The 12,853-nt window shown below is 40.6% G+C and overlaps 1 protein-coding gene across 3 annotated transcripts in view; it reads left to right on the top strand.

The window, feature by feature from the left end:
- Nucleotides 1-12,853, top strand: part of CTIF (cap binding complex dependent translation initiation factor) — a 476,533-nt gene that overhangs the window by 335,354 nt on the left and 128,326 nt on the right. For 2 of the 3 annotated variants that reach the window (XM_003759532.4, XM_031945969.1), the window contains 2 exons: nt 6,718-7,192; nt 10,728-11,027. In XM_003759532.4, coding sequence (XP_003759580.1) covers nt 6,718-7,192; nt 10,728-11,027 — 775 coding nt within the window. The remainder of the gene's footprint in view (nt 1-6,717; nt 7,193-10,727; nt 11,028-12,853) is intronic. The other variant, XM_012541153.3, reaches the window with a different exon arrangement.

Below are 12,853 nucleotides of genomic sequence, written 5' to 3'. Positions count from 1 at the left end.
TTTTAAATCAATATAAAAGCAAAAATCTGTATCTATTTAAATGTGATACCATTAAATACTAAAATCTATTGATGATCCATATTCTAGTTTTTCTTTTTTTTTCCCCAAATTTATTCTATTTGAAGAAACAGAATGAGAAAAAAAGAAAACAGAAATGTAGTATAAAACAAAATGAAACAGAAGAAAAGAGAACTATTAAAAATAATGGTTTACAGCAGGATGATTTCATAGAGGCTTGGAAAGACTTACATGAACTGATATTTAAGTGAAATGAGCAGAACCAGGAGATCATTATACACTTAAACAACAATATATGCTGATCAACTCTGATGGATGTGGCTCTCTTCAATGATGAAATGATTCACACCATTCCAACTGTTCAGTAATGAAGAGAATCAGCTATACCCAGAGAGAGTACTATGGGAAATGAGTGTAGACCACAACATAGCATTTCCACTCTTTCTGTTGTTTTGCTTGCATTTTTGTTTTCCCTCTCAGGTTTTTTTAAACTTTCTTTCTAGATCTGATTTTTCTTATGCAGCAAGATAACTGCATAAATAGGTATACATATATTGTATTTAACATACTTTAACATATCCAGCAGGGATATGTATTGAACTACCTGCCAGCTAGGGGCGAGGGTGGGAGGGAAGGAGGAGAAAAGTTGGAACAAGTTTTTACAAGGGTCAATGTTGAAAGGTCACCCATGCATATATTTTGTAAATAAAAAGCTTTAATTTTAAAAAAAACTAAAAAAAAAAAGAAGAAGAAATAATGTTTTAAAATAGTCCCTTTTATCGACGGACAGATAACATGAATCATACTCATGATGATCTATGAAATCATAGTTTTCTCTAAAATGACTATTCAAGGCAGGCAGGTGTTAGCATAATATATCAGCATTCAAACTAGACAGTATTTGCTTCCATTAGATCTTTGTTTACATACATGTCACAAAATGAACATAGAAACAACTTCTTCTTTTTTAGTAACACTTCTTTTTTTCCCCAAATTTATTTTATTTGAAGAAACAGAAAAAGAAAAGCATACAAAACAGAATGAAACAAACAAAAAAAGGGGAACGTTATCATGTGCCCAGCAGAATATGAGGGAGGATTCAAAATATATAGCAACAAATACCAATTTAACAATTCATATATATATATATATATATATATATATATATGAACATGTATATATATATATATACATACATTTATCATGCTACACAAGAAAAATCAGAAAAAAAAGAATGAGAAAAGGGGAAAAAGGCAAGCAAATGGCAACAAAAAAGGTGAAAATACTATGTTGTGATCTACACTCAGTCTCCACAGCCCTCTCTCTGAGAGCAGATGGCTCTCTCCATCACAAGGCCATTGGAATTGACCTGAATCACCTCATTGTTGCAAAGAGCCAAGTCCATCAGAATTGATCATCATATAATCTTGTTGCTGTGTACAATGATCTCTTGGTTCTATTCATTTCACTTAGTATCAGTTCACGTAAGTCCCTCAAGGCCTCTCTGAAATCATTCTGCTGAATGTTTCTTACAGAACAATAATATTCCATAACATTCACATACTACAACTTATTCAACCATTCTCCAATGATGGTCATCCACTCGGTTTCCAGTATAAAAAGGACTGCTACAAACATTTTTGTATATGTGGGTCCTTTTACCTTTTTTATGATTTCTTTGGGATATAAGCCCAGGAGACACTGCTGGATCAAAGGGTATGCACTGTTTGTTAGCCCTTTCGACATAGTTCCAAATTGCTCTTCAGAATGTTCACAACTCCACCAACAATGTATTAGTATTGCAGTTTTCTCACATCTCCTCCAACATTTATTTAATATTTATCTTTTCCTGTCATTTTAGCCAATCTGAGAGGTGTGTAGTAGTACCTCAAAATTGTCTTAATTCATATTTCTCTAATCAATAGTGATTTAAAGCATTTTTTTCATATGACTAGAAATGATTTTAATTTCTTTATCTGAAAATTGTTCATATTCTTTGACCATTTATCAATTGAAGAGTGGCTTATTTTGAGTCAATTCTCTATATATTTTAGAAATGAGGGCTTTATCAGAACTCTTGAATGTAAAATTTTTTTCTAGTTCTCATGCTCCAAAAGAGCATTGATTCTTTCTCCTACATTATGTTAAGTATCCTTCCAGCTCTAAGACTTTTAGTTCCATATCATTAAAAGCAATGCATTCATGGCCAATGAATTTGGAGAACCTTGTTTCTAAAATCTAAATGGCCTTTTCTCAGTCCTCATCCTTTTTCACTTCTGTGCAGCCTTTGACATTATCAGTTCATCCTCTTCTTGATCTTTTCTCCCCAAGTTTTCTCTGCTAGTTCCTCTCCTGCCTGTATGACTTCTCCTCAGGGTCTTTGTCCAGACCACCCCCACTAACCGTGATGTCCTCCAAGACTGTCTTGGACTCTCATCACTTCTCCCCATATGCTGTTTGGTTTGGTGATCTCGTCAGCTTGTAAGATTCAGTTCTTAGCTCTGTGCTGGAAATTTCCAAGTCCCCTTATCCAGCCTCATCTTCTCTCCTGACCTTCACTCTTACAGCTCCAGTTACTTTTTGGAAATGACAAACTAGATGTCCAGTAGATAGCTTAAGCTCAGTACGTCCCAAAACTGAGATCCATTTCTTCCCAGCTCCCCCTTTCTTTCTAATCTTCCCATTACCATTGAGTATTCCTCCATCTTCCCAGTCATCAGGCTTACTCCTAAGTGTCAGCTTCAACTTCTTCCGCTCCCTCCTCCATATCTAATCAGTCGCCAAGATCTATCATTTCTGCCTTTGTAGCATTTTTTATATATACCTCCTTTTTCTCCTCTGACACTAGCACCTCCCCAGTCCAACCCATCCATCACTCAACTGTCAGATTGATCTTCCTAAAGCACAGGTCTGAGCATGTCTTATTCAATCAATTCCAGTAGCTTCCTATCACCTCCAGGATCCAATATAAAATCTTCCAATATTCAAAGCCCTCTGTAGCCTGGCCTCCTCCCACCTTTTCAGTCTTTTGACCCCTTATTCACTCCCACATGATCTGTACTCTGTTGACTCTGCTCTCCTATTTCTTCCTTTTCTTTTCATTTTTTTAAAAAGCTTTTTATTTTTAAAACAGATGCATGGGTAAATTTTCAACATTGACCCTTGCATAGCCTTGTGTTTCAGATTTTCCTCTCCTTCCCCCTACCCCCTCCCCTAGATAGCAAACAATCCAGTATATGTTATACATGTTAAAATATGTTAAATCCAATATGTGTAAACATATTTATATAAATTCTCTTGTTGCACAAGAAAAGTCAGATCAAAAAGGAAAGAAAATGAGTAACAAAACAAAATGCAAGTGAACAAGATCAAAAAGAATAAGAATGTTGTGTTGTGAATCACTGCTTTCCTATTTCTTAAACAAGAAACTCCGTGTTCCAATTCTGTATTTTTACTGTTAGCTAGTGGCCATTCCTGGAATTTTCGTCTTCCTCATCTGTTTCTTCTGACCTCCTTGAATTCATTCAAATTCCAGTTCTTCAAGTCTCACCTTTTATAGGAAGCCTTTCCTAATTCCCCTTAATTTCAGTGCCTTTCCTCATTTTATCTTCTCTAATTTATACTTTCTATATTTTGTTTGTACAATTGTTTTTATGTTGTCTCTTCCCCATTAAACTCAGAAACCCTTGTCTTTCTTTGTGTCCCCCCACTGTTTAGCATAATATCTGATACATAGTAGGAACTTAATTAATGCTTGTTGATTAAAAACTATTCCTGCCCTTAAGCATATATTCTAATGAGAGAGACAACATAGAATTATTTATAAACACATTATTTTTGTCATTCAATAATATCTGACTCTTTGCAATCACATTTGGGATTTTCTTGGCAAAGATACTAAAGTGGAGCTTCTCCAGCTCATTTTATAGATGAGCAAACTAAGGCAGACAGTATTAAGTAACTTTTCTAGGATCACACAATTAGGCATCTGGATTTGAACTCAGGAAGGGGAGTGTTCCTGACCTGGCACTCTCTCTAGCAACTAGCTGCCCTTATATATACGTACAAAGTTTATAGGAGAGAGTAGGTAAAAGGCATGAGAATGGAAGGTACTAGCAGCTAAGGAATAGAAGAGGTCTGTAAAAGACAGAATTTAAGCTGAGTCTTCATCCAGAGAAACCAAGAGATAGGGGTAATGAACATTCCCAGTAAATAGAGCATGCCCTGTACAAAGGACAGTGATGAAAAATGGAGAGGTGTATTTGAAGAACTTATATCTAAGTCTGAAAGGGACCTTTGAGGCAATTTAAAATAATAGCTTTTTATTTTTCTATTTATTTGAAATATATTCTACCTCTCATTTTACAGGTGAAGTTCAAAAAGTCACACAGATTCCTTAGGGGCCACTCTTTGGGAGATGAGCAGTTCAATTGATTTAATATTTTTTGGCTAATATTTACCTTCATTAAAATTGTATGTGTTTAACCTATATTGGACTACTTCCTGGGTTACTAGGGGAGAAGGGAGGTGAGAGGAGATATTGAAGGAGGGGGAAAAAATTGGAATACAAGTTTTACATGTATTTTGAAAAATATAAAGCTATTTTTTTTAAAAGTTTATCTTCATTAGAATCCTGGTGCTTGAGAAATATTTGACCCATTTCTGCAAAAATGGATAATCAGCTTTGAGAGCTAACAGAACCTCTGACCCAGAATACATCTTTTTTTTTTTTTTTTTTAATTATCTTGAGAGTAGAACAACCTCTATAGTTCTTGAGGACAAAACCAGAGCAAAGCTGAACGGAGGCCAGATGATGAGGATCGGGAGATTCAGGAAGCACTAGTCAATCATGGTCATGGATTCTGTTCTGGTAGTTCCCTGGGCATTATAAAAATTCTAAACAAAGATGGCCAAAATGGCAGGGAATCAACCATTATTTGCCAAAGAATTTCCCTCTTTCCAATCAGAGCTTCAAAATAGCTCACTGAGAAACAGCAAGAGTAGAAAAAGGGAAAATAGCTGATCAGTAATAAACACAAATGACAAAAAATGAATGGAAAACAAAATTTTTTCTTCCCTGTTCTGTTTTTTATACTTCCATTAATGCAGCCTAAGATTTCATTAGCTTTTTTGGTCACCATATTACATCACTCCCTTTATATGAAAGTAGACAGTTCGCTTAAACCCTCAGTTTTATTTCATGTGAACTACTGTCTCATTGTTTCACCACCATCCTATAATTTCACATTTGATTTTTCAGAACCAAGTGTAGGACTTTTTATTTTATCCCTATTAAATTTCACATTTTTATAATGAGTCTATTGAGATCTTTTTGCATTCTGATTCTGCCAGACAACGTGTTAAACTCTTCCAGCTATGTGTTATCTTCAGCTTTGAAAAACATACCATCTGTCTAAGTCATTGATAAAAAGGTTGAGCAAATAGTGCAAAGGACAGAATCTTGGGATGCTCCAATATTACATATATATATCTGAAATGCAAGAAGACTATATCTATGAATTCCCTTGATCTGTCAGTCTAGTAACCCTATCAAAAAGAGAAATGAGTCTAGTGTACTGCCAGTGACCTGCTCTCAGTGGACCCAAATTAATTCTTAACAAATCATTTAATGATCATTTGAAACAACTAAAAATCCCTCAAAAATTAGACCTGAACTCTTATACCCGACTGGGCTACAGTTTTTAAAAAATCCAGCTTATCCTTTTTGAAAATTAGGATATTTATCTATTTCTAGCCCTCCAGCACCTCTGCCTTTGTCCATGTTTCTTCCAAGACCATTTGTCGCTCAGCAGTCTCAGCCACCATATATGTGAGTCTAGTGACTTGACCCATTGAGGACGACTGGCACCATCTCAGTTATCTTGGGGAAGCTGATGATAGGCTCCCCTTCCCAGAGAATATGGCCCTGACCGTGGCCCAATCAAAGCTTTGTTTCCTTTGGAGAGAGGTTCTCAGCCTTGATCGTTTGACATTTCAGCTATGCCTCCCCACCCTAACCCGCCGCCCAGTTTAGGGAGACATTAGAAGCATGGGATTTTGATACCCTTCAAAATTTACATGATCTTACTGTAAGATCACATGCTGGTATGGCTGATCCTTCCCCCACATTAAGAAATTTGTATCAAATACAGGGGAGATAATGTCTGTGGAGCAAAAATGAAAGCTCTAAAGGCCACATCTGAGAAATTCTGTGGCGCAAGCTCCTCGGTAGAGCTCACCATGAAGATTTAGTCCCATTCTCCCAGCATTTATTGAGCACCTGCTATTTGCCCACATGTTTGCTGATACAGAATTCCAGGTATGGGAAAATGCTAGCGAGGGACGTTTTCCCAGCAAGGAGAGTCTTCTCAGCTATACCACATAGGCAGCCATGTTGTTTTCCCCTGGTTCCTGGTTTTTGGGTGAGCAGTAATGCATTTGAGGCAAAGCGTAGTGCTTGGCTAACCAACAGGACAAAGGCTCTGTGACCATATGTTGACAGTTCTTTTTCTCTCTCTCTCCCTTCTCCCTCTCTATCCTGTTCTTCTCATTTCTCTCTCTCTCTCTTTCTCCATCTGTCCTTTTCTCTTTCTCTCCCCCTTTTTCTTTTCCCCTCCTTTCTCCCCTGTTTGCCCCCCTCCTCTCTATCCCCTTTCACTCCCCTCTCTTTTCTTCCCTTTCCCAATTTGGGTCTTGCAGGAGACAGCAAAGGCCCCCAGGTGGGAACAAGTCCCAGCAGCACAGTGACCACCAGCCAGGCAGTGCCAAACACAACAGGGACCACCAGAAGTCCTACCAGGGGGGCCAGGCACCCCACCCCTCAGGGCGGCCCAATCACCATGGCTACAGCCAGAACCGACGATGGCACCACAACAACTCGAAGCATCCCCCTGGCGACAAGGAGGCTGCCCCCCACCGCAACAACGCCAAAGAATCGGAGAGCCTGAAGATTGAGGATGCTCCCGTGTGCACTGTGCACATCCCCCTGGACATGCACCGGAACCCCGACGCCACGCCGACGGAGAGGTCGCCCCCCCGGCCGCCGGGGGGCCTGGAGGCAGAGGCCAAGCGCAAAGACAGTATTATTAATGATCGGATTGGGGAGCGGCCCAAAATTAATCTGCTCCAGTCTTCTAAAGACAGGCTGAGGCGAAGACTAAAGGAAAAGGTACCGGTAATTGAATTTTAAATTATTCTGGGAGGACAGCAGAGAGGTAGGCGCCTTCATTGCATGAGTCACAGGCTTCTGGGGGGTGGGAGCCTGGCAGTCTGGGAGGCGAGGGCCCATACCCCCAGGAGTGCCATCCCGTGCCCGCTGGCTCACAGACTCTGAGATGGGGTCAGGTTGGGAGAGGTAGGCACCTTCATTGCGTGGCTCATGATGCTGGCCTAGACCGTGCCCGAGGGGCTTCGGGGAAGGAACTGTGTTCCTGGCTATTGTCCATTGTTTGGGGGAAGACTCTGGACCCTGAGATGAGGGGGGTGATATTATACTCAAGGTAAATAACAGTCCAGTATTTGAGGGCCTCCCAGGAGCACCTGCAGAGGTCATTTTGGAAGGTGGGTATTCTTTCTGTTTTTGGATTGTTGTGAAATGGAATAAGGCTAAATTCCCATAATCCCTGTAATCTTTTCTTCCATTTTTAATTGGTTTCACTTTTGTGATGGTGTCTGGTATCTTTAGTCAGTCTTACTGTCCATCTGTGTTGATCTCAGACATATACTTCAAATGAAGTACTGTATATAAAGCACTTTCAGATCTTAAAGGGCTAATATAAATATGAGTTATTATTATCATTATTATTATTTCACTAAAGTGTCTCCTTTTCGATCATTGATCTCATTCTTTGGGTTAAAGGATGGGCTTATCCATTTAAGGAACCTAGACCCCCGTTTGATCTTTGTTTCACAGATCCTCACCCTTTGGGGTACAACACTGGGTTTTTAGAGGATTTATTCTAGAATGAAAGTGAATCATTGTTCTCTTCCTGCCCCAAAACATCCCTTAGTCAGATACAATGGAATTGAGGCTTCCAGAAGCACCCAACCTTATTAGGTGCTAGCTGAACTCTTCTCTTGACTTCTCATGGCATGGAAACCGTGGGCATGTCCACAAGCTACTTCCTCCCATGCATCTGCTTGAGGAGATTCGTTCCCAGCAGGCTGGCCAGTGCCGCCTGCTTGCCCAGAGAAGAGAATTTCCTGATGTCCCAGCTCGCTCTTTAGCATTGAATTTCCACATGTTGTCCTGTTCATAAACATTTATGGAGGGCTTGAAGGTCTTAGGACTCTCCAGTATGATTTTCTGCCCCTCATGGCCGCTTGGCATCAGGATGGGGTACTGGAACCCCAGAGCCAGCTAGTCGAGCGTGAGAGGGAAATAGAAGACAGAGTAAGGTCCAGAAATATAGGCTCTGAATGGGACAGATTCTTAATTGAAATTAAGAATCAGCACATGAATCTAAGCAACCCTATATACTCTTGGAATGCCCATGGCCCCCCAGGACTCCACCAAACCAAAACACATCCAAAAGACAAAATCAAAAAAATCTTTTCAAGAAAGAAACTTCTTTCTCCTTATCCTCTCTCATCGACCTGGCAGCTTCAGGGGATCTCTTGAAGCAAGTGACAATGAGGGTGTCAGTTTATCCCAGTCCAAAAAAAAAAATCATCTTCCTCTTGGGGAGGTTTTGAGTCAAGCTTCTAATTATGAAGAATTGAATAGATGCAGTAGGATGAATAACTTGTGTTTAAAAACCCTGTGTTCTGAAGTTCTAAAAAGCTTTCTGAGCCCTGGATTCCAGTGGGTGTAGTGTATGTTCAGAAGCCCAGGTGTGTTTTAGCGAGGCTGGAGACTGCCACACTTTATTTTAGAATCTCCCCTGCCTCATGGATTCATGGGGCCTCTGCTTCAGAGCAGACCCCTTTCTCCTGAGTATACTATGTGATGTAGCTAGTAAACGTCAGGGACACCAGTCTTCCTGACTTCAAGCGAAGCTCTTTGTCCCTCTCAGCAAAGGAAGCTAAATAAAGCATAGACAGTTGGAGTTAGGACATCTTTTGCCCAAGACAGAACTGATTAGTGATAGGACTGAGACTAGAACCCAGGTATCTTGATGGTCTGTCATTGTTGCTGGACTTTTTTTTGTAAGAAAGGCCTAGTTCATGAAACCAAGCACTTGAGCCCCCCTCTTTATTCCATCTACCCCTGCCAGCTCAGTGTGTGAGCCTGATGGAGGCAAGGGAAGCTAAGTAACCTTGGAAGGAAATTATTTCCAGCCCTACATTTAGACTTGATCCCTTCCCTCTCCACCCCAGCCAAGACTTCTCTAGTAATCCTAAAATATAACTGAGTAACATATTTAGTTTGGGAAATAGGAGAGGGCAAAGATGTATTTTTCATTCTTTGAAAATTTCACACTTGATAATCTATCCCAGGCCCTTGCCAGCCACCCTTTATAGCTGTTGTGTTCCTGTCTCTCTGTCCCCTATCTCCTGTCAGTCAGGATAACTTAATGTAATAAAAATGATGATAATAATAATGGCAGCTTACAAATATATAATATGATGCTTTATATACAAAGTTTGTGAGATAGATATTGCAAAGTGTTGTTATTACCACTTTATAGATGTGGAAGCTGAGGATCAGGAAGTTCAAGGATTGTTGCCTGTAACTGGTTAGTGGAAGAATGGGGACTTGAACCCAGTTCTCCTAAGGCCAGCTCTAGAGTTCTCCACCATCCTGTGTTCTTTATTTATAACAGTGGCTCTATTTGAACAACTGATTTTCTGGTTTTTGTGGCTCATCTGAACTTCATAACTACTCTGAGATCTGAACCTTATAACTACTCTGAGATTCTCCATCTTAGAGATGAGGAAATGAGTCTCAGAGAGGGGTGATGTGATAGGTTACACAGTTAGTTATTGGTGGAATCAGAATCTTTCAACTCTTGGTCATTCAAAATCTATTATTGTTATGTGAAATTGAGAATAAAGAGTTTAGAACTAAAATGCCATTTCAGGCTTTTTTGCACCTACTATTTCAGCCCTAGCCACAACAAATACTCATGAGAGTCTCAATTTATTTTTTTGTTTTTATTATTTTTTAAAATACACTTGCCCTCCAGAGACCAGCAGCCATTGTGGTAAAGAGAAAGCCATTTGGAGACTACATTTAACTTGCTGCCTCCATTGGGTCTCATGTAATTCCTCAGGGCAAAGGAGTTGCCACTTAACAGGATTATAACCCTAAAACTGTATGGGATTTCACTCTAATCCAACCCCCTAATTTTGCAGATGAGGAAACTCCAAAAAATTAAAGTGACTCTGTTAGTCACAAATCTTGGTTCTCTGACTTCAGAGATGTATATTGTAACTAAAATGAAGGGCAGGGAAGAATGCTTCATTGGGATCCTGGGAAATTGCAAGAGCCCTCAGGAAAGATCAACCTAAGACGCCGTAGCAATAATGGAAGAAGGTAGGGCTAAGGAGGGGAACCGAGGAGTGATGTTAGCAAGGCAGAATCTAAAAAGATAAGGGTGTCTGAGGAGCGTGCCGGATGGGCACCCTGGTGCAGCTGGGAAAGGGCAGGTAAGTGTGTGGTCTGCTTGGTGGGGATCCCCAAAAGGAGTCCTGTCCCCCTTCTGCCCCCCCATAGTGATTTTCTTTGTTGTTGTCCTTTCTCGCCCCCACCTACCGGGGGGCTCTAGGAAGAAGTAACGGTGGTGCCCCCTAATCCCCAGAGGAACAAGATGGACAAGCTGATAGAGATTCTGAACAGCATGCGGAACAACAGCAGCGACGTGGACGCCCAGCTCACCACCTTCATGGAGGAGGCCCAGAACTCCACCAACTCCGAGGAGATGCTGGGGGAGATCGTCCGAACCATCTACCAGAAGGCCGTGACGGACCGCAGCTTTGCCTTCACGGCCGCGAAACTCTGCGACAAAATGGCCCTCTTCATGGTGGAAGGGACCAAATTCCGGAGCCTTCTTCTCAACGTGCTGCAGGTAATCGGATAGTCCCAGCTGCCACCCCTAGGACATATCACTAGAAAGAAGGCCGCAGATTCTAACCATAGTTGAGCTTTTCCCAAGTTCCATTCTTGCCCAATTAATTATAGAAAATTAAAAAGCTCACAGGGAGGGTGAGAGCTACAGGAGAGGGGCAGAGCGTTTATTTGTTTGTATGCACGTCTCATGGTTACGAAGGACCAATATAATTTTATAGGCACTGTAAGTCTAACAAGCCAATCCTTCCTTCTATTTTAAAAAGAACGCGGTCTTTCCATTTTAACTCGGGCTCGATGGTCTGACCTCCCTGGCTGAGTCTGAGGGAGTGGGTGGGAGCTGTCTCCTCATTCCCTGCTCCCACTTCTATCCCATAAACCTTTGGGAGTGCTTTTCTCCATATGGTTTTGAGTACAACCTATGTCGTGGCATTTGGGAAGAGCTGGATCTGTTTATACACTGAGGAAATGGAGATGATTTGGTTCCCCATCAATCCCACCAGAAGGCTATATTACATTTCTGTGAAAGTATAATTTTCCTTCAATCTCATTCCCTCGTCGGCCTTGTTAACCTGTGCTTTGTATGAATCAGTGACTTACTTTGGCATGATTTGAGAGTAATAAGTCAGGGAAAGAGATAATACAGGTGGGCCTGTGGGATAGGCTGGAGTCTGGCTGCGTGGGGTGTCAGGGAAGAACATTTGGCCATGAACATTAATGGTGTAAGAGTGAGACACATCTCTCAGGGAGGTTGAGATCCTGCAGATAACAGCACACACCTGACTTCTCTTGGGAGAAGTGGAGAGCTATAACTGCAGAATGCCTCCTAGGCTTTTAGACTCAGGCACTGGGGTGATTGGTTTTGGTTAACTGTTTTTCTTGTGTCAAGAGAGTTTGGGGAAAGGGGTGTGATGGCGAACAAATTAGCATGAAAGTTTTACAAGGGTGAAGGTTGAAAACTATCTTCGTGTGTATTTTGAAAATAAAAACTATTGTTTAAAAAATAATACACATTTTAAAAACCAAATGTAGTATGAAGAGTAAAAGGTGTCCAGAAAAGGCTTTTCTTTTTTAAAGAAATGGGGAAAGATAGGGCATAGGGGGCAATCTGGTGACCAACCACATTTCATCTGTGGACTTTGTTGAATGAATTGGAGGGATGGAAGTTTATGATATGAGTTAAACAAGGGAAGGTGGTAGCCTACGATTAGCACAGACATTGTGTTGCAGGCTTAGAAGGGGCTCCCTGATAACTCTCCCTGGGTGGATGATTTGCCAGGAAAAGAGCACCAGGAAAGGAAATGCTCCAACTTCCTTTGGTATCTGCCTAGAAGTACTCTCTCTCTCTCTGAAATGTCTTTCTTCTGTCTAGTCTGAATCGCTCTTGCTGCACTGTGAACTGTTCCTGGGGCTGCCCTATGGCTTCCAGATCCTTACTGGATCCAATTTCCTGACTTGTTCCCACACTCTTAATGATGATTCCCCATATTACCTGAGGAATTGATACATGTTGAATGACTTCACCAAGGAAAAGATTGTCTTCCATTTGTTCTTTTTTTTAATGTCTTTTTTTTTTTATTTATGAAGCATTTTTCTCCTTCCCAATCCACTTCCCCACTGAAACAAAAGAAAGGAAGAAAAAGGTAGAAAAGAGGGAAGGGAGGCAGGAAGAAAGGAAGGAAAGAAAAGAGAATAAAGGAATAAAAGGAGTGAAAGAAGGAAAAAGGGTGATAGTATAGAATATCATAGTAAACATTTTATTTCTGATTCTACTCACTTCACTCTGCATGAATTTTTCTTTCCACTTGCTCTTAAAAAAAAAAAAAA

This window comes from Sarcophilus harrisii, chromosome 1 (genome assembly GCF_902635505.1).
Source record: "Sarcophilus harrisii chromosome 1, mSarHar1.11, whole genome shotgun sequence".
NCBI lineage: Eukaryota > Metazoa > Chordata > Mammalia > Dasyuromorphia > Dasyuridae > Sarcophilus > Sarcophilus harrisii.
Note: the sequence above shows the minus strand (reverse complement) of the source record. Positions and strands in the feature narration are given on the sequence as shown.